Source organism: Scyliorhinus canicula, unplaced genomic scaffold (assembly GCF_902713615.1).
Source record: "Scyliorhinus canicula unplaced genomic scaffold, sScyCan1.1, whole genome shotgun sequence".
NCBI classification, from domain to species: Eukaryota; Metazoa; Chordata; class Chondrichthyes; order Carcharhiniformes; family Scyliorhinidae; genus Scyliorhinus; species Scyliorhinus canicula.
The window spans coordinates 39,267-61,462 of record NW_024055499.1 but is presented as its reverse complement, the minus strand read 5'-3'; the positions used below and the strand labels follow the sequence as shown (position 1 = coordinate 61,462).

The following is a 22,196-nucleotide window of genomic DNA, read 5'->3' as shown; positions in this document are numbered from 1 at the left end:
AACCTGTTGGACTTTAACCTGGTGTTGTAAGACTTCTTACTGTGCTCACCCCAGTCCAACGCCGGCATCTCCACATCATGGCCTTCTCACAATGCCCAGGGAGTGAATGACGGCAGCTCGGGACCAATAGGAAGAGAGGGGTGGGTGGGGACGACCTCGTGGTTGCAGCAGGTCTTCCAACCAATCGGAGTGAATGATGGACGGGGCTGAGCCCGGTCTCTCACGTGAGATCGATCATGCGCAGTACCGATTATAGTTCAGTATTGAAGTGGTCGGGTGGAAATCTTGAACCGGTCAGGTCGCGCTCGGGTGAGTCATGAGGGAGGGATGGAGCCGGCGGATGGGTCGGGAGGCTTCATAAACACTCCGTGTAGTCCAACCCCCGAATATGAAGCTAGGATACAGCAGTTAAACCAGCGAAAGCTGCTCAGGCTTATCCCCGAGACAGGCCCGGGTGGCCGTGCGCATGCGGAGGGAGGGAAAGCCCCGGGTTTGCCCCGCCTCCCATTCACTCTGATTGGTTGGAGGACCAGCCGCTCTTATTCGGTCATCAAGCTATTGGTCCGAACTCGCCGTCAATCAGTCCCCGGGCATTGTGAGCTGAGCAAACCCTTCACCATCATTGTCAGCTCCCTGGTTTGCAGCTGCGGAGCTTCTCCCTCCCTCCCGGGAACAGGCCCAGGTTAACGGGCACCATCCTGCTTCACACACTGGAGGGTGGTTCACATCACAGGATGGGGGAGGGGGGATAATAAATAAGAGCTTACATTTTTTATTCAAATCAATGAGGACAGCGTGGTGGCAGAGTGGTTAGCACAATTGCTTCACAACTCAAGGGTCCCAGGTTAGATTCCTGGCTTGGCTCACTGTGCGGAGTCTGCATGTTCTCCGTGTGTCTGCGTGGGTTTCCTTCTCCAAAATTGCCCTTAGTGTTGGGTGGGGTTACTGGGTTATGGGGATAGGGAGGAAGTGTGGGGCAGCAGGGTAGCATGGTGGTTAGCATAAATGCTTCACAGCTCCAGGGTCCCAAATTCGATTCCTGGCTGGGGCACTGTCTGTGTTGAGTCTGCACGTCCTCCCCCTGTGTGCGTGGGTTTCTTCCGGGTGCTCCGGTTTCCTCCCACAGTCCAAAGATGTGCGGGTTAGGTGGATTGGCCATGCTAAATTACCCGTAGTGTCCTAATAAAAAAAGTGAGGTTAAGGGGGGGGTTGTTGGGTTACGGGTATAGGGTGGATACGTGGGTTTGAGTAGGGTGATCATGGCTCGGCACAACATTGAGGGCCGAAGGGCCTGTTCTGTGCTGTACTGTTCTATGTTCTATGTGTGGGCTTGGATAGGGTGGGCCGAAAGAGTCGATGGGCCGAATGGCCTCCTTCTGCACTGTGAATTCTATGATTCGATGACTCTGATCTCTGGAGGAAGGAAATCCTGGCAGGTGGGCGGGGAGGCTGTTACGGGAATCAAACCGTGCGGCTGGCCTTGGTTTGCTTTCAAAGTCAGCGTTTTAGCCCACTGTGCTAAACAGCCCCAAACCCCATTGATTTTATTGTCAGTCTGCAGACAGGAGCTGGAGAACTGAACGCAGGCAGAGGAGAGGGAGGGAGAAAACTGGGAGTGGAGGAAAGAAATGGTGCAGATGGTGAGATGGGTTTGGATTTCAGCCCAGGGAGGAGGGAGAGTGTGTGGGATGGGCATTTACAGCTTTGGAGGAACAAGAGAGGAAAAAAATGTTCCAGAGAAACTAGAATTGCCTGTTCAGAATTTCTATCCTGGACTGACAGTGATGGCTTTTGTAAACTCCTTTTACAGGGGATTAGAATTGGAGAATTTGCACACAACAAACTGAACCCAACAGAAAGGTTTGTCTCTTTGCGATTTCTATCCTGCATTGACTTTTGTAATGAGAGATTACAGCGATCAGGAAATATTAAATGGAGTGGGGCCTTTTTCTATTGAAAACAAGGAATTAAGCAGTGACCTGATACAAATCTTTAAAATTATCAGTAGTTTGGAGAGGGGTGATGTGAGAGAGTGACCATCAATAAATAACTAGTCATAAATACAAGATAGTTACGAATAAATCAAAGGGGGCAATACAGACAAATGTATTTACTTACAGGTTTAGAATGTGCAACTCATTACCATGGAAAGATGAGATAGGTGGGACAGTACGAGATTTGTGCCAAGTATAGACAGCAGCAGAATCTGCTGGCCTGTTTGTGTCTTAATATATTCACAGCAATTCAATGTAATCACCTTTTACAGAATATTTGCAGATGCAAACATCATGTCGAGATCTGACAGAGTCACTTGATTCATCAGGACCGGCCTTTCAACGTGGAAGGAGAAATGTTTGTTTTGTCTTTGGGAGAAAATGTTATAAATCGCTTTGATAAGATAAGCACCGAGACACAGACATCTAAGTAATTTTCCACAGTTGGCTGGAACTGAGTTTCAACCAATCACACAGCATGAAATGAAATTGCAACATTTACATCAGGGAGACACCGTACTCTGGCTTCAACTGATGATCCAAGCTGGAGAGACATAAGGACATTCGCACCACAGGAATCAAGAAGCAGCAATTGAACATTCAGCCCCGTGAGCCTGTTCCACCATTTAATAACATCACGGCTGATCTGATAGTGACCTCAAATCTGCATCCCACCTATACCTGATAACCTGTCAATAACTATGAAGAAACCATGGAAGTGCGGGGACTGTGGGAAAGGATTCAATTCCCCGTCTGAATTGGAAACTCATCGACGTATTCACACTGGGGAAAGGCCATTCACCTGCTCCGTGTGTGGGAAGGGATCTACTACGTTATCCAACCTCATCACACACCAGCATGTTCATACTGACCAGAGACCGTTTAAATGTGCTGACTGTGAGAAGAGCTTTAAAAGCAGGAAGGATTTACTGTTCCACCAACGGCATCACACTGGGGAAAGGCCGTTCACCTGTTCTGTGTGTGGAAAGGGATTCACTCAGTCATCGAACCTCCGGACACACCAACATGTTCACACTGATAAGAGATCTTTTAAATGTTCTGACTGTGAGAAGAGTTTTAAAAGTAAACGGTGTTTAATGATACATCAACGCACTCACACTGGGGAGAGGCCGTTCACCTGCTCTGTGTGTGGGAAGGGATTCACTTGTTCATCCCAACTTCTGACTCATCAATCTGTTCACACTGATCAGAGACCTTTTAATTGTTCTGACTGTGAGAAAACATTTAAAAGCAAAAGGGATCTTCTGAAACACCAACGCGTTCACACTGGGGAGAGGCCATTCACCTGCTCCAAATGTGGGAAGGGATTCACTCGGTCAGCCCACCTTCTGAGACACCATCGTGTTCACACTGGGGAGAGACCGTTCAGCTGCCCTATGTGTCGGCAGGAATTCAATGATTCATCCAACCTTCTGCAACACCAGCGAGTTCACACTGGGCAGAGGCCGTACTCTTGCCCCGTGTGTGACAAGAAATTCACTCAGTCATCCCACCTGACTACACACCAACTTGTTCACACTGATCAGAAACCTTTTAAATGTTCTGACTGTGAAAAGAGATTTAAAAGTAAACCGAATCTGCTGAAACACCAGCGACTTCACACTGAAACAGAATAATAGAATTTACAGTGCAGAAGGAGGGCATTCGGGCCATTGAGTCTGCACCGGCCCTTGGAAAGTGCACCCTACTTAAGCCCACACCTCCACCATAACTCCGTAACCCCACCTAACCTTTTTGGAAACTAAGGGGAATTTAGCCTGGAAAATCCACCTGACCTGCACCTCTTTGGACTTGTGGGAAGAAACCAGAGCACCCGATGGAAACCCACGCAGGCACGGGGAGAACGTGCAGACTCCATGCAGACAGTGACCAAAGCCAGGAATTGAACCTGGAACCCTGTTGCTGTGAAGCAACAGTGCTAACCACTGAGCTACCATACTGCCCACACATGGAAACATTACTGGGGAGTCACTGGGAGAGGCTGTTCAACTGCTCCGCGTGTAGGAGGTGATTCACTCAGTCAAACATCCTGCACAGACATCCGCAAGTTCCCAGACAACAGCAGGGTTTGGATTCAGCTGTTGTTGGTGATGTTAGTCATATCTAGGACTGAATGATGCCTGGACGTCTATTTCCAGTTGGGCTCCACAGCTTTCCGGTATATATCAATGATTTAGACTGAAATTAATGCACCAGGATTATACAAAAGTTGCTGATGTGTTTTAGACAATGAAGCAGAAAGCCATGGACTGGGTCAGGCGGAGAGAAAAGTGGTAAATGGAAATTTGGATAATGAGAGGTTAATAATGTTAATAATTAAATAAATAAAGACACGGCAGGACATCCCAGCCCAGTGGAATACACATCCAGTTCCATGTGGGAAAACCAGGGCACTTCCATTGCGCTGGAAATGTCATCAGCTGGAGCAGCAGGAAGCAAAGGGGATTTGTCCAGAGGTATTTTTGTGACTGGAGACTGTTTCCAGCAGAGTTCTGGATTGTTCTGGACAAGATTCCACGCTTTGTGTGGTATGCATGAATGATTCACACTTTAACATAGGGACATGGTTGAGACATTTGCAGTGTTGTGGTTGACAGTGAGGAATAAAGTTGGAGACTACAGGAAGATATCAGTAGACTGATCAGCTGGGCAGCAAATGGAGATCAATCTGGAGGAGTGTGAGGGAATAAATACACTTGTGGTTCGTGTACAAGGACACACACAACTTTCTCGACTGTGGTATTCTGCAGTCTCTCTATTTAAATTATTATTATTATTCCCAACATGGGACAACTTCACTTTTTCCCCAAATTGTACTTTGGGTGGGATTCTCCCAGCCCCGGGCCGGAGAATCCCTGCAACCGCACCACGCCGCCCCGATGCCGGCACGTGATTCTGTGCTCCCCGGAGAATTGGCATCGGCGTGTTTGGTGCGGTGCCGGTTGCAGGCTGCTGTACGCGGCCGGGCTAACGATTCTCCGGCCCGAATGGGCCGAGCGGCCGCTCTGAAAAGGCAGTCCCACTGGCGCCGTCCACACCTGCTCGCAGCTGGCAGGAACTCTGCGCTCAGGGTCGGGGGGGCGGCCTGTGGGGGAGGGGGAGGGGGCTCTGACCTCGGGGGGGGGGGGGGGGGGGGGGCCTGGCCCGCTATCGGGGCCCACCGATCGGCAGGTCAGCCTCTCGCTCCCCAGGCCTATTTTGTTACGCACCGGCCCCTGAACTCCCGCGCCATGTTGCATCGGGGCCTGCACGTTGAGAGAGGCCACCGCGCATGCGCGGGTTGGCGCAGCGCACGGTTCACGCCGGGATGGGAGGCTGGAACGGCGTGAACTGCTCCAGTACCGTGCTGGCCCCCTGAGTGGCCAGAATTGGTACTCTCCGTGGCCCATTCATGCTGTTGTTAAACGTGACGACGTTCCCGACGGCGTGGACACTCTGACGCCGAATGTGAGAATCCCACCCAAGATCTGCCAAATATTTCCCACTGACTTACTCTATGTATGATCTTTCTGCAGGCTGTGTAACTGGCTGAAGCTCTTTTCACAGTCAGTTCACTGAAACACTCACTTGAGTGTGTGTGTATTGGCACGTTTGCAGTCACAATAATATTTGAAATCTTTTCCCAAGGGCAGAATAGACTTAACATTGCTCCTTCCACATTCAAAGGCCTGTAATATTCTGATCCTAATTAAATCGAATAACTGTTAACCGTGTAGGTGGCACGGTAGCACAGTGGGTAGCTGTGTTGCTTCACAGCACCAGGGTCCCGTGTTTGATTCTCGCTTGGGTCACCGTCTGTGCGGAGTCTGCACGTTTGCCCCGTGTCTGCGTGGGTTTCCTCCCACAAGTCCTGAAAGATGTGCTTTTTAGGTGGATTGGCATTCTGAATTCTCCCTCAGTTTACCCGGACAGGCACCAGACTAGGGCCTTTTCACAGTAACTTCATTGCAGTGTTAATTTAAGCCTACTTGTCATAAAGATTAGTATTTTTTTAAAAGAAATTTAGAGTACCCAATTCATATTTTTTTCCAATTATTGGGCAATTTAGCGTGGCCAGTCCACCTAGCTAGCACATCTTTTGGGTTGTGGGGGCGAAACCCACGCAAACACGGCGAGAATATGCAAACTCCACACGGACAGTGACCCAGAACCGGGATTGAACCTGGGACCTCGGCACCGTGAGGCCGCAGTGCTAACCCATTGCATCACCGTGCTGCCCTGTAAAGATTATTATAAACTCATTGTCCCACCATTCCTTTCCTCCACTCCCAGTTTTCTACCACCCTCTACTCTGGCTCGGTTCAGTTCTAACCAGAGTGCAGACTGAGAGTGAAGTTAATGACTCAATAATTTTCTCTCCCAGTCACTGAGACCCAGAAGCCCCACCCACTCCCTGTTCCCTCACAACTCTGCTCCTCCCTGAATCAAGATGGCAGCCAATAGCCTGTGACTGTTCCCGGGGAAAAATTTGGGACCAGCAGGTTTTTATTCTCAGCTTGTGGCCATCAGCCGGTTTTATCTGGAGACTCAATTCTCTGCGCATCTGTAACCGTCACAATGCCCGGGTAATTGACGGAAGCTCCCGCCCAATAGGAGGAGGAGGGGCAGACTTGGAGGACCAACTGAGAGTGGCTGGTCCTCCAACCAATTGGGGTGAATGAGGGGCGTGGCCCGCTGTGATTGCAGTGTGCGTAATGGCGACAGAGGGTGGGTGGCTTCTTCTTCAGCTTCGCAATTGGTAAGTACGGACGGAGCGAGGAATCACGTGACTCTTCGGAAACGCTACGTAAATATGTTGTGTGAGCCACAAACCTCCGAAAAGAGCTGACTGGACCACCCAGTTTGTACCGAGGGGGGTCTGCAGATCCTCACGGTCACCCCATGTTATCGGCCGCCATATTTAATAGACGCCATGTGCATCAGGGCGCATGCGTGATCGCCATCTTTATGCGGCGAAATGTCCAATGACCCGGAGGAGCATTTAAAAAAATATATCATATTCAGGCATTTTCATTAAAATAAACCAAAGCAGAAGAAAAATCCAAATTGTAGCTAACCAACACCAACTCCCCACTGGGAGGAGTTTGTAACCCATTGTTCAGAATGGAGAATTGTTACCCGTTGTTCAGTGTGGGCAGCACGGTAGCACCCGTATATAGCACTGTGGCTTCACAGCACCAGGGTCCCAGGTTCCATTCCCCCGAGGTCACTGTTTGTTGCGGAGTCTGCACCTTCTCCCCGTGTCTGCAGGGGTTTCCTCCGGGACCTCTGGTTTCCTCCCACAGTCCAAAGATGTACAGGTTAGGTGGATTGGCCATGATAAATTGCCCCTTAGTGTCCAAAAAGGTCAGGAGGGGTTATTGGGTTACGGGGACAGGGTGGAAGTGAGGGCTTAAGTGGGTCGGTGCAGGCTCGATGGGCCGATTGGCCTCCTTCTATGTATCTCAGCCAATCTATCATTGAGTCCCAATGTCTCACTGATGAGGGAGAGTAGCGGCAGAGAAGAAAGAACGGAGTGGCACAGTTGATTTCACTACTGCCTCACAGTGCAAGGACCTGGGTTCGAATCCGACCTTGGGTGACTGTGTGGAGTTTGCACATTCTCCCCAGTCTTTGTGGGTTTCCCTCCGGGTGCGCCGGTTTCCTCCCACAGACCCTTTCACTCTCTCTCTACTCCAGTAGAGGTGAACCAGTTGGGTTTCTATGCCAATCCAGTAATTTTCATGGTCCCTTTTTCCTTTTGCCGGCCCCACAAATGACCAGATCGATTCAGGTCAATTTCACAACCTGCCTTTGTGTTTTTGTTGGTTCTCGCTCACTCGCATTTTTCTGTTTTAAATCAATTTCACAGGGTATTACAAGGGGAGGCTTTGCAATTGGGGAACTGACATCGAACATGATATCAGAATCTGATGGAGACAGCCAATTTATTGTAACCTGAACATCATTGGATTTTGAACATGGAAGGAAAAAGCACCGATTACAGTGGGGGGAAGCTGTGCCCTGTGTGTGGACAAGATTTCAACCAATCATCTGGATTTTTGGAACATAATTGCAGTCACGACAGGGAGATGCCTTGGAAATGTGGTGATTGTGAGAAGGGATTCCATTACCCATGCCAGCTGGAAACTCATCGACGCAGCCACACTGGGGAGAAGCCATTCACCTGCTCCCAGTGTGGGAAGGGATTTGGTCACACATTCACTCTACTGAGACACCAGCAAATTCACACTCAGGAGAGGACATTCATGTGCACTGTGTGTGGGTTGGGATTCAATTGGTCAACCAACCTGGCATTACACCAGCGAGTTCACACTGGGGAAAAGCCATTCACCTGCTCCCAGTGTGGGAAGACATTTGCTCACTCATATACCCTGCGGACACACGAGCGAGTTCACACTGGGGAGAGGCCATTCATCTGCTCCCAGTGTGGGAAGGGATTCACTCACTCAGCCAATCTGCTGAGACACCAACGAGTTCACACTGGGGAGAGGCCATTCACCTGCTCCCAGTGTGGGAAGGGATTCACACAATCATCCCACCTACTTGCACATCGATACATTCACACCGGGGAGAGGCCATTCACCTGCTCAGTGTGTGGGATGGGATTCAGTCAGTCATCCAACCTGCTGAAACACCAACAAATTCACAAGTAACTGTTATGATTGGATTATGCTGTTAATCATATTCAGGATTGAACTATGTTCATTTGAGTCTGTTTCTGCTGAATTAAAAAATACCTCCAGCTCAGTTATAGGTGTTAATATAGTTAGTCTTAGAAAGGGAGGATTTGCAGTTAGGAAACACAAACTAAACATCACATCAGCATCTAACACTCACCGAATTTATCGTAAATTGAATATCGTCGGATTTTGAACTTGGAAGGAAAAAACACCGTTCACAGTGGGGAGAAACCGTACATGTGTTCTGTGAGTGGATGAAGCTTCAGTTGATCATCTGGCCTTTCGAAACATAAATGCAGTCACACTGGGGAGAAACTGTGGGAATGTGGGGACTATGGAAAGGGATTTGATTAGCCATCCCAGCCAGTAGTTCATCAGTGCACTCACGCTGGGGAGTCGCTTTTCACGTGCTCTGAGCATGGAAAGGGATTCACACACTCGTACCACTTGCACGCACACCAACATGTTCACGCTGGGGAGAGGCTGTTCACCTGCTCCCAATGTAGGAAGGGATTTTCTCAGTCCTCCAATCTGCTGAGACACCAGTGAGTTCACACTGGGAGAGACCATTTAAATGCCCAGAGTGTGAAGAGTGTTATAAAGATTCTGGGGAACTGATGTCCCATTAACATGTTCACACTGAAGAGAGACCATTTAGATGCTCTCACTGTATCATAGAATTTATAGTTCAGAAAGAGGCCATTTGGCACATCGAGTAGCATGGTCGTTAGCATCAATGCTTCACAGCTCCAGGGTCCCAGGTTCGATTCCCGGCTGGGTCACTGCCTGTGTGGAGTCTGCACGTCCTCCCCGTGTGTGCGTGGGTTTCCTCCGGGTGCTCCGGTTTCCTCCCACAGTCCAAAGATGTGCGGGTTACGTGGATTGGCCATGCTAAATTGCCCATAGTGTCCTAATAGCAAGGTTAAGGGGGGGGAGTTGTTGGGTTACGGGTAAAAGGGTGGATACGTGGATTTGAGTAGGGTGATCATTGCTCGGCACAACATCGAGGGCCGAAGGGCCTGTTCTGTGCTGTACTGTTCTATGTTCTATGAGTCTGCACCGGCCCTTGGAAGGTGCACCCGACTTAAGCCTCCACCCTAACCCCGTAATCCAGTAAACCCACCTAAACCTTTTGGACAGTAAGGGCAATTCAACATGGCCAATCCACCTAACCTGCACATCTTTGGACTATGGGAGGAAACCGGAGCACCCGGAGGAAACACAAACAGATACGGCAACAATGTGCAGACTTCGTACAGACAGTGACCCAAGCCAGAAATCAAACCTGGGACATTGGAGCTGTGAAGTAACAATGCTACCCACTGTGCTACTGTGCCACCCAATCAGCAGCTTACCACTCAAAGGACTGGGTTCGGACAATCATCTCACCTCACTGTACAGTAGCGTCTTCACACAGGGGAGAGGCCATTCACATGCTACCAGCATGGGAGGGGACTCACTCAGATTCCAACCTACTGATGCACCAGCAAGTTCACAAGCAACTTTGGTGATTGGATTGTTTTGGGAATCGCAGCCTGGACTGAACGATATTCATTGGGGTCTGTTCCTCCCACAAGTCCCGAAAGACATGCTTGTTAGGTGAATTGGACATTCTGAATTCTCCCTCTGTATAGTAGGTGGATTGGCTATGATAAATTGCCTTTAGTGTCCAAAATTGCCCTTAGTGTTGGGTGGGGTTACTGGGTTTTGGGGATAGGATGGAGGTGTTGGCCTTGGGTAGGGTGCTCTTTCCAAGAGCCAGTGCAGACTCGATGGGCCGAATGGCCTCCTTCTGCACTGTAAATTCTATCTATAACCGAACAGGGGCTGGAATGTGGCAACTAGGAGATTTTCACAGTAACTTCATTGCAGTATTCCTATAAGCCTACTTGTGACAATAATAAAGATTATTATTATTATTATGTTCATAAACTCCAACCCTGTTGTAAGAAATTAAATTCTGAATAAAAATCATGTCAAATCAGTTTGTGTTAATCATAGTTAATCAATGGGCGGCACATTAGCACAACAGCGCCAGGGATTCGGGTTTAATTCCTGGCTTGGGCCACTGTGTGGAGTCTGCACGATCTCCCCGTGCCTTTGTGGGTTTGCTCCAGGTGCTCTGGTTTCCTCCCACAAGTCCCAAAAGACGTGCTTGTTAGGTGAATTGGACATTCTGAATTCTCCCTCAGTGTACCCAAACAGGCGCCGGAATGTGACAACATGGCGCTTCACAGTAACGTCATTGCAATGTTAATGTAAGCCTACTTTGACAATAATAAAGATTATCATTATTATGACTGGAATTAATTGCAGGAATCTTCCAAAGAGCTAGCACTGGTATAATGGGCCAAATAGTTTCCATCTGTGCTGTATCATTCCATAGAATAATTAATATTCAACATGAACAGTAGTAGGCCATTCAGCCTTTCAAGCCTGCTCCTCCATTTCATAAGAAAATGGCTGATCCAACACTAGGTCCATTTTCCTCCCTTCTCTCTATAACCCAGATTTCCTTAAATTATTAAAAACCTATTGATATCAGCGCTGAAAATTTTCAGAGACTCGGCCTCCGAAGCTTCCCAGGGGAAATAATTCTTTGGAAGAAGAAATTCTTCCTCAAATGCTCTTATTCTGCAACTATGTCCTCTGGTCCTACATTCTACCATGAGTGGAAACATCCACCCAATATTTACCCTGTCTAACCCTCTACAAATCTTGTATGTTTCAATCATATCACTTCTCATACTTCTGCACTCCTAGGAGTACAGACCCAACTTGTTTAATCTTTACTCATATGGAAATGTCTCCATACCTGTGATCATTGGTGTAAATCTCCTCTATACTGCCTCCAATTATATTATATCTTTCCTTAAATGAGGGGACCAAATCTCCCTTGAACTAAACAGCAGCATCACATTTGCCTTCCCTATTACCTTCTGCTCCTGTATGCTAGCTTTCTGAGTTTCATGAACTAGAACCTCAAGTCCCTTTGTGCTGCAGCTTTCTGCAGTCTCACCATTTAAACAAGAATCTGCCTTCTCATTAATTCTTCCAAAATGAACAATCTCACATTTTCCCTCATTGATTTGCAGTTCAACATCAGTAAATAGAGAAGGAGAGGAACCAGTGACTGTGAGATTGACACAGACAGATTAAGCACCCTGAGAAGGAGTCAGGGAAAAGTTGGAAAAAGTTTTTAAAACTCATCATGTACCAATAGGAAAATAGAGGTCTTTTAGAAATGGAATATAGCAGCGCAGATATTCACAATAATTTATGTGTTGTATTTATTAATTCGCTTCAATTGCTTCACAAAATTATTTTTCTTTTTGGATGCTTCAATGGCGCTACGGTTACCCAGCATTCCATGTGCTTGTGAATGTGCCCTATTCACTCTGCGGGAGGTCAGTGCGCAGGCGCAGTGCTGTACTCTCCGGAACATGCGCAGTGTCACCTTGCCCAGAGGCGGGTGAGTGCGGGTTTTTGTTAATGGGAGAGAGCGGGCGGGGCGGAGGGAGGAATGGAGCCGGGAGGTGAGGGTGGGGAGGGAGCGGAGGCTTCATAAACACCCGGGGTAGGCCCCAAGCCCAAATATAACCCCGCAGGTCCGGAGTTTGTAGGTCGGAGGCTTTTTCCTGAGAATAGGCCCAGGTTTAAAAACCATCTTGTTTCAGCTGGAGCAGTGCGCATGCGGGACTATTTTGTGTACCTAGCTCGAGTGGGCGGGGCTTCAGGATCCCAGTGACCAGGAGGGAAAATTTTTGACACGTTGATCTTCATCTAAATCTGCTAATGGATGGGAAATGCCTCAAGCGGTAAATAACGGCTGATTAAAGGGGGGGGGGGGGGTAATTGAGGTGGCGGAATGGATGTGGAGGCTCCATAAACACACTGTGGAGATGCCAGGATAAGATTATGAATCTAATGTTCAATCCTGCGGGACAACATCCAGGAGACTGGACCCATTTGTTTGGGGAGGGGACAGTGCGCATGCGCGGTGCTCCCTGTCCTGTCAGCAGGAGGAGAGAAAGCTGTGAATTACTCTCCTGGACTGGCAGGGATGGATTCTGGAAACTCCTTTCAGAGGGGGTTAGAAGGGGAGGATTTACACACAGTAAACTCAAACCAAGAGAAATATTTTTCTCTTCTGAATTTTTAATCCTGCACTGACAGTGATGACTTTTTACAGGACATTAGAAGAGCAGAATTTTAGGGTTAGGGTTGACCCTAACCCTAACCCTAATTTGGGGCTGCACGATAGCATGGTGGTTAGCATAAATGCTTCACAGCTCCAGGGTCCCAGGTTCGATTCCCGGCTGGGTCACTGTCTGTGCGGAGTCTGCACGTCCTCCCCGTGTGTGCGTGGGTTTCCTCCGGGTGCTCCGGTTTCCTCCCACAGTCCAAAGATGTGCGGGTTAGGTGGATTGGCCATGCTAAATTGCCCGTAGTGTCCTAAAAAGCAAGGTTAAGGGGGGGTTGTTGGGTTACGGGTACAGGGTGGATATGTGGGTTTGAGTAGGGTGATCATTGCTCGGCACAACATCGAGGGCCGAAGGGCCTGTTCTGTGCTGTACTGTTCTATGTTCTATGAAAACTCACCCAAGATTCACTTCAAAAACTGAGAGTCACTTAGTTCATCAGTACCCAAATGTAAGTGTGTCTGTTTTACAGAAGGTTAAAGATTTAAACATTTGTGCAGCTGGAAATAGGGTGGAGCAAGATTTGCAAACCAGGATGTTACTTAACCGGGGCCCAATGTAGGTCAGTGAGACCTTGGGTGATGAGTGAGTGGGACTCAGTTCAGAGGACATGGTAGCAGATATTTGGATGAACTCAAGTTTGGCAGGTTCCCTACCCTGAACAACATCACTGAACCAGTTTGGTTTTTACAACAATCCAGCAGTTTTTATGGTCACTTATTCCTCATGCCGGCCCCACAAGTGACCAGATTCATTCGGCTCAGTTTTACAACCTGCCTTTGTCTGTTTGTAGGTTTGCTCTTACACCATTTTCTATTTTTAATCAATTTTACAGGGTATTAGAAAGGGACAATTTGCAGTTTGGAAACTTGAACCAAATATCACATCAGGATCTGATTGAGTTGCCCAATTTATCGTAATCTGAATATCTTTGGATTTTGAATATGGAAGGAGAAAGGACCATTCGCAGTTGGGAGAAACTGAACACGTGCTCTGTGTGTGGACGAGACTTCAGCCAATTATCTGACCTCTGGAACCACAAGTGCAGACACAATGGGGAGAAAGCATGGACATGTGCAGACTGTGGGAAGGGATTCAATTATCCAGTTGAGCTGGAAACTCATCGGCGCAGTCACACTGGGGAGAGACCGTTCACCTGCTCCACGTGTGGGAAGGGATTCAGTCTGTCTTGCAATCTGTTGGCTCACCAGCGTGTTCACTCTGATGAGAGACCTTTTAAATGCCCAGACTGCGGGAATTGCTATAAAAGTTCTGGGGAAGTGATGCGCCATCAACATGTTCACAGTGACGAGAGGCCTTTCAGGTGCTCTGACTGTGGGACTGGGTTCAGGCAATTATCTGACCTCACTGTACATCAGCGAATTCACACTGGAGAGAGCCCGTTTACCTGCAACGAGTGTGGGAAGGGATTCAGTCGGTCGTCACGCCTGATGACACACCAGCGAATTCACACTGGAGAGAGACCATTCTCCTGCGCTGTTTGTGGGAAGGAATTCACTAATTCTTCAGCACTGCTGAAACACCAGCGAGTTCACACTGGGGAAAGGCCATTCACCTGTTCTGTGTGTGGGAAGGGATTCACTGGGTCAACCGACCTGCTGGAACATCAGCGTATTCACAGCGGGGAGAGACCATTTGGCTGCTCCACGTGTGGGAAGAGATTCACTCAGTCATCAACCCTGCAGACACACCAGCGAGTTCACACTGGGGAGAAGCCATTCATCTGCTCCATATGTCAGAAGGGATTTGCTCACTCATCCACCCTGCTGAGACACCAGCGAGCTCACAAATAACTGTTTTGATTGGATTTTGCTGTTTATCCATTTGTCCTTTAGGGTTTGTTTCGGAGTTTAAGAAAGTCCAGCCCTGTTATAGGAATGAATATTCCGGTTAACAGTCAAATCAGTTTTGTGCTAAGCACACCGTGTTAGGCCTTTTTCATATCTCCAACACAAGTTTGTTCCTTTTGAAGGGATCTCCCTGTCCCCTCTATTCCCTATTCTTCCCTCCAGAAAGACAGAGGAGCCTTGCGTCCTTTGAGGATATAATAAGCGGGGTGGATAAAGGGAACTAGTTGACATTGTGCGTTTGGCTTTCAGTAAGGTACCACATAAAAGGTTACTGCATAAGATAAGAGCTCATGGTGTTGGGGGTGATATATTCGCACAGATTGAGGTTTGGATAACTAACAGCAAAGAGGTGAGTTGGGATAAATGAGTCATTTTCAAATTGGCGCACTGTAACTAATGGACTGCCCCTGGGATCAGTGATGGAGCCACAACTATCCAAATCTATGCTCATGACTTAGAACCATAGAAGTTCGACAGTGCAGAAGGAGGCCATTCAGCCCACTGAGACTGCACCAACTCTCTGAAAGAGCATCCTACCTAGGCCAATCCCCCACCCTATCCCCATCATCCACACATCTTTGGACACTAAGGGACAATTTAACGTGGCCAATCCACCTAACCTGCACATCTTTGGATGATAGAACAAATTGTATGTAGCTAAATTTGCTAATGGACATGGCAGTACTTATTGAGAGAGCAGTTAATAAAACAGAAATTATCGTAGGCTTTATTAATAGGGGCATTGAGTACACAGTAAGAAAGTCATAGACATAGAACAGACAGTGCCGAAGGAGGCCATTCAGCCCGTCGAGTCTGCACCGACCAACTTAAGCCTCACTTCCACCCTATCCATGTAACCCAATAACCCCATCTAACGGTTTTGGACACGAGGGGAAATTTAGCATGGCCAACCACCTAACCTGCACGCCTTTGGACTGTGGGAGGAAACCGGAGCACCTGGAGGAAATCCACGTAGGCACGGGGAGAAAGTGCAGACATTGACCCAGCGAGGAATCGAACTTGGGACACTGGCGCTGTGAAGCCACAGTGCTGACCAGTGTGCTACCGTGCTGCCCTACATTTGTCTGGATTAAACTCCATCTGCCATCTCTGTGACCAATCACCAACCAATCTATATTCTGCTGCACCGTCTGACAGTCCTCATCGCTATCTGCAATTCCACCACCTTTGTGTCATCCAAAAGCTTACTCATCAGACCAGTTACATTGTCCTCCAAATCATTTATATATACTACAAACAGCAAAGGTCCCAGCACTCATTCCTGCACAACACCGCAAGTCACAGCCCACCAATCAGAAAAGCCACCCTTCCCTGCTACTCTCTGTCTTCCATGACCTAGCCAGTTCTCTATCCATCTTGCCAGCTCACCTCTGATCCTGTGTGATTTCACCTTCTGTACCAGAGCGCCAAGAGGGACCTTGTAAAATACCTTACTGAGTTCCATGTAGACAACATCCACTGCCCTACCCTCATCAATCAGCTTCATCACTTCTTCGAAAAAGTCGATCAGTTAGTGAGACACGACCTCCCGTTCACAAAACCATGCTGCCTCTTGCTAACAAGTCCACTTGCTTCCAAATGGGAGTAAATCCTGTCTTGAAGAATCCTCTCCAATAATTTCCCTGACACTGTTGTAAGGCTCATCAGCCTGTAATATTCTGATTCATCCTTGCTACCCTTCTTGAACAAAGGAACATCATTAGGTATGCTCCAGTCCTCTGGGACCTCACCTGTAGCCGGGGATGATACAACTATTTCTGTCAAGGCCCCAGCAATTTCCTCCCTTGCCTCCCTCAGTATTCTGGAGTAGATCCCAAGAGGCCCTTGGGACTTATCGAGCTGGATGGTTGCCTTTTTGATCTCAATGTGACCCAGAATATCTACACGCCCTTCCTCAGATTCATCATCCACGCAGTCATTCTCTTTGGTGAATACTGATGGAAAGTACTAATTTAGTACCTCGCTCATTTCCTCTGGCTCCATTCATGGATTCCCTCCCCTGTCATTGAGTGGGTCAACCCTTCCCTGGCTCCCCTCTTGCTCTATATATGTCTAAAAAGCCTTGGGCTTTTCCTTAATCCTGTTTGCCAATGACTTTTTGTAACCTCTTTTAGCCCTCCTGAATCCTTGCTTAACTTCATGCTGAGTTTGTCCAGTGTTTGCTCTATGTATTTGAGATTTTCAGCAACAACAGCCTTTTGCTTTTGTTTTATAGCAGCCATTGGTCACTGAATCTATTCTAGAAATAGAGATGGACCAATTAAACATTGAATTGTATTGGGGGATGTATTGTGTGTGCAGGTTGGTCCCTGGCGTCCGGGATAGATTACTGTGGGTAGGCAAAATGTCCAGTTGGAGTTATTCTCCGATCAGCCATGATATTGAATGGCAGAGCAGGCTAAAGGGGCCGAATGACCCACTTCTCCTAATTTGTATGTTATGCTGCAATAGAATGATTACAATACAGAAGGAGGCCATTTATCCCATTGTGCCCCTGCTAGTTCTCTGCAAGAGCAAATCAGAAAGTCCGATTTCCCCAAACCTTCCCTAGTAGCCCAGCACTTCTATTCTCTTCAGATGCCTGTCCAATTCCCTTGTGAAAGCCTTTGTTGTTTCAATTTGAGCTGGAGTGGAGATGGTGTAGATTGTGGTTGGAAGCTTATCTCAGGGTCACATATTATACTGGCGTTGTGATCTGTCTGGTTCAGTTTCCAGGGAGATGGATGGAGTCAGTGGGAAGGGAGTGGAGTTGGCCGAAGGGATTGAAGACATTGGCTTTGATCTTCTCAATATTTAATTTAAGGAAATGTCTGCTCATTCTATTCTGGATGCCAGACAGGTCAGGGCGAATGTGATTGTGGGAAACTTAGAGCTGATTGTTTTCACATACACCTGTTCTGAGCGGCATGGTGGAACAGTGGTTAGCGCTGCTGCCTCACGGCGCCAAGGAGCCAGATTCAATCCCCGCCCCGGGTCACTCTTACCCCCACAACCGACAGATGTACAGGGCAGGTGGATTGGCCACGCTAAATTGCCCATTTTTTTGGGAAAAAATAATTGGGTACCTAAATTTAAAAAAAAAAACTGTTGTCCTGGTTTTTCTGGGTGGAGGTTCCGGGTTTGGGCGATTCTATCAAAGTTCTGATGGAGTTGTACTTGAATATAAAATACTCCCCACCAACCCCCCCCCCCCCCAACCCCCCCACCCCCGCCCCCAATCCCCTGCCTCATCCCCTCTCTCTATCTGACATGAGGGTAGTGATGTCTGTAGATCCAGACCGGGTGGCAGGTTCCCTTCCCTGAAGGACATCAGTGAACCAGTTGGGCTTTTATAACAATCCAGCAGTTTTCATGGTCGCTTTTTCCCAGTGCCGGCCCCACAAATGACCAGATTCATTCAGTTCAATTTCACAACCTGCCTTTGTGTTTTTGTGGGTTCTCTCTCACTCCCTATTTTCTGTTTTAAATCAATTTCACAGGGTATCAGAAGGGGAGGATTTACAGTCAGGAAACGCCAACCAAACATCACATCACGATCTGATGAAGTTTCAGTTTATCACACTCCGAATATTATCAGAGTTTGAACATGGAAGGGAAAAGCACCGTTCGCAATGGGGAGAAAGCGTACACGTGTTGTGTGTGTGGACGAGGTTTCAGCCATTCATCTGGCCTGTCAAGACACAAGCGCAGTCACACAGGGAAGCAACCCTGGAAATGTGGGGACTGTGAGAGGGGATTCAATTACCCATCAGAGCTGGAAGCACATCAACGCGCTCACACTGGGGAGAGGCCATTTACCTGCCTCGTGTGTGGGAAACGATTTATAAAGTCAAACAACCTTCTAAAACACAAGCGGATTCACACTGGGGAGAGACCTTTTACTTGCTCAGACTGTGAGAAGTCCTTTAAAAGCTCCAGTGAACTGAAGTCCCATCAACGTGTTCACAGTGACAAGAGACCATTCAGGTGCTCTCACTGTGGGACTGGGTTCAGATGGTCATCTCAACTTACCGTACACCAGCGAGTTCACACTGGGGAGAGACCATTCACCTGCTCCGAATGTGGGAAGGGATTCATTCATTCATCCCACCTGCTGACACACCAGCGAGTTCACACTGGGCAGAAACCATTCACCTGCTCCACATGTGGAAATAGATTCACTACCTTATCAAACCAGCTGGTACACCAGCGCACTCACACTGGGGAGAGGCCATTCACCTGTACCACGTGTGGAAAGGGATTCATTCAGTCATCCGCCCTGCTGATACACCAGCGCACTCACACTGCGTTGGGCCCATTCACCTGCTCCAGGTGTGGGAAGAGAGACACTACCTTCTCCAATCTGCGGACACACCAGCGAGTTCACACGGGGGAGCGGCCATTCACCTGCTTTGTGTATGAGAAGAGATTCACTCACTCATCCGCCCTGCTGAGACACCAGCGACTTCACGAGTAACAACAGTGATTGAACTTTGCTGTTAATCACATCCAGGACTGAACCATGTTCATTGGGGGTTGTTTCTGCTGTTGTTAATAAACCCCAGCACAGTTATAGTGGTTAATATTGTGAATCAAAGTGAAATAAATTGTATTTTTGTGAAACACAGTGGTGTTGAATCATTTTAATATCTCAATTATTTTTTTTGTACCCAATTATTTTTTTTGTTCCAATTAAGGGGCAATTTAGCGTGGCCAATCCACCTACCCGACACATCTTTGGGGTGTGGGGGTGAAATCCACGCAGCCACGTGCAAACTCCATGACCCAGGGCCGGGATCGAACCCGGGTCCACAGCGCCGGACCTCGAACACCAGTTGATTCCTTTTGAAGTTCTCTGCCTTTCCCCTGTCTCTTCCATCCTCACCTCCAACAAGTGTGAGGAGCTTGTGGAGTATCTTTATAATGAAGATTGAGGCAATCCGATAGCTACCTCTGCTGCTTCCTTCCCTTCCCCTAACCCTCCTGGACAAATGTTCTCCTTGTCCACCTCCTTCTCCATTCAGCACCCCCCCCCCCCCCCCCAGACCCCAGTGAGTTGATACTGCAGAGAGAGGGTTTAAATGCTGAGGCTGTGACGGGAGCTGTAAAACCCACATTCACTGATGGTTCACCAGTGCAGTCACTCTGGTTCCACTCCATTCATCTGCACTCAGTGCAGGAAGAGGTTCAGCCGATTGTCCATCCTGCAGCAACACCAGTGAGTTCACACCGGGGAGAGGTCGTTCACCTGTCCCATGTGTGGGGAGGGATTCACTGATTCATTCAACGTGTTAACACACCAGTGAGTTCACACCAGGCAGAGGTCATTCACCTGCTCCATGTGTTGGGAGGGATCACTGAGTCATTCAACCTGTCAAAACACTAGTAAATTCATACTGACGGAAGATCTTTTAAATGTCTGGATTGTGGGAAGTATGAAGTTTCTGTGGATCTAACATGTTCACACTGACTGGAGACTGTTCAGGATCTCACTGTGGGACTTGGCTCAGGGTCTCTCTGAGGGACGGACTGGGTTCAGGATCTCTGTGGGACTGGGTTCAGGATCTCTGACGGACTGGGTTCAGGATCTCACTGTGGGACTGGCTTCAGGATCTCTGTAGGACTGGGTTCAGGGTCTCTCTGTGGGACTGGGTTCAGGATCTCTGTGGGACTGGGTTCAGGATCTCTGACGGACTGGGTTCAGGATCTCTGTGGGACTGGGTTCAGGATCGCTGTGGGACTGGGTTCAGGATCTCTGTGGGACTGGGTTCAGGATCTCTGTGGGGACTGGGTTCAGGATCTCTCTGTGGGACTGGGTTCAGGATCTCTCTGTGGGACTGGCTTCAGGATCTCTGTGGGACTGGGTTCAGGGTCTCTCTGAGGGACGGACTGGGTTCAGGATCTCTCTGAGGGACTGGGTTCAGGATCTCTCTGTGGGACTGGGTTCAGGATCTCTCTGTGGGACTGGGTTCAGGATCTCTGTGGGACTGGGTTCAGGATCTCTGTGGGACTGGGTTCAGGATCTCTCTGTGGGACTGGGTTCAGGATCTCTCTGTGGGACTGGTTCAGGATCTCTCTGTGGGACTGGGTTCAGGATCTCTCTGTGGGACTGGGTTCAGGATCTCTCTGTGGGACTGGGTTCAGGATCTCTCTGTGGGACTGGGTTCAGGATCTCTCTGTGGGACTGGGTTCAGGATCTCTGTGGGACTGGGTTCAGGATATCTGTGGGACTGGGTTCAGGATCTCACTGTGGGACTGGGTTCAGGATCTCTCTGTGGGACTGGGTTCAGGATCATTCTGTGGGACTGGGTTCAGGATCTCTGAGGGACTGGGTTCAGGATCTCTGCGGGACTGGGTTCAGGAACTCTGTGGGACTGGTTTCAGGATCTCTGTGGGACTGGGTTCAGGATCTCTCTGTGGGACTGGGTTCAGGATCTCTCTGAGGGACTGGGTTCAGGATCTCTGCGGGACTGGGTTCAGGATCTCTGTGGGACTGGTTTCAGGATCTCTCTGTGGGACTGGGTTCAGGATCTCTCTGTGGGACTGGATTCAGGATATCTGTGGGACTGGGTTCAGGATCTCTCTGTGGGACTGGGTTCAGGATCTCTCTGTGGGACTGGGTTCAGGATATCTGTGGGATTGGGTTCAGGATCTCTCTGTGGGACTGGGTTCAGGATCTCTCTGTGGGACTGGGTTCAGGATCTCTCTGTGGGACTGGGTTCAGGATCTCTGTGGGACTGGGTTCAGGATCTCTGTGGGACTGGGTTCAGGATCTCTCTGTGGGACTGGGTTCAGGATCTCTCTGTGGGACTGGGTTCAGGATCTCTCTGTGGGACTGGGTTCAGGATCTCTCTGTGGGACTGGGTTCAGGATATCTGTGGGACTGGGTTCAGGATCTCTCTGTGGGACTGGGTTCAGGATCTCTGTGGGACTGGATTCAGGATCTCTCTGTGGGACTGGATTCAGGATCTCTCTGTGGGACTGGGTTCAGGATCTCTCTGTGGGACTGGGTTCAGGATCTCTCTGTGGGACTGAGTTCAGAATCTCTCTGTGGGACTGGGTTCAGGATCTCTGGGACTGGGTTCAGGATCTCTCTGTGGGACTGGGTTCAGGATCTCTCTGTGGGACTGGGTTCAGGATCGCACTGTGGGACTGGGTTCAGGATCTCTCTCTGGGACTGGGTTCAGGATCTCTCTGTGGGACTGGGTTCAGGATCTCTCTGTGGGACTGGGTTCAGGATCTCTCTGTGGGACTGGGTTCAGGATCTCTGGGACTGGGTTCAGGATCTCTCTCTGGGACTGGGTTCAGGATCTCTCTGTGGGACTGGGTTCAGGATCTCACTGTGGGACTGGGTTCAGGATCTCTCTGTGGGACTGGGTTCAGGATCTCTCTGTGGGACTGGGTTCAGGATCTCACTGTGGGACT

The 22,196-nt window shown here is 48.8% G+C and overlaps 1 protein-coding gene across 8 annotated transcripts; it reads left to right on the top strand.

The window, feature by feature from the left end:
- The first annotated feature begins 225 nt into the window (after nucleotides 1–225).
- Nucleotides 226–19,394, top strand: LOC119960409 (oocyte zinc finger protein XlCOF19-like). 8 transcript variants are annotated; one of them, XR_005459402.1, is made up of 3 exons: nucleotides 226–309; nucleotides 1,811–1,860; nucleotides 7,867–8,525. XR_005459402.1 is itself a non-coding variant. In XM_038788121.1 (2 exons), the coding sequence occupies exon 2, from the start codon at nucleotides 18,379–18,381 to the stop codon at nucleotides 19,246–19,248; it is 870 nt and encodes a 289-aa protein (XP_038644049.1). In that variant the 5' UTR covers nucleotides 292–309; nucleotides 18,272–18,378; the 3' UTR covers nucleotides 19,249–19,394. The 8 variants fall into 8 exon arrangements, 3 of the variants coding, with proteins under 3 accessions (XP_038644049.1, XP_038644048.1, XP_038644047.1); XR_005459399.1 differs by lacking the exon at nucleotides 1,811–1,860 and having other exon boundaries at nucleotides 249–309; XM_038788121.1 differs by lacking the exons at nucleotides 1,811–1,860; nucleotides 7,867–8,525 and adding an exon at nucleotides 18,272–19,394 and having other exon boundaries at nucleotides 292–309.
- Nucleotides 19,395–22,196: the final 2,802 nt, after the last annotated feature.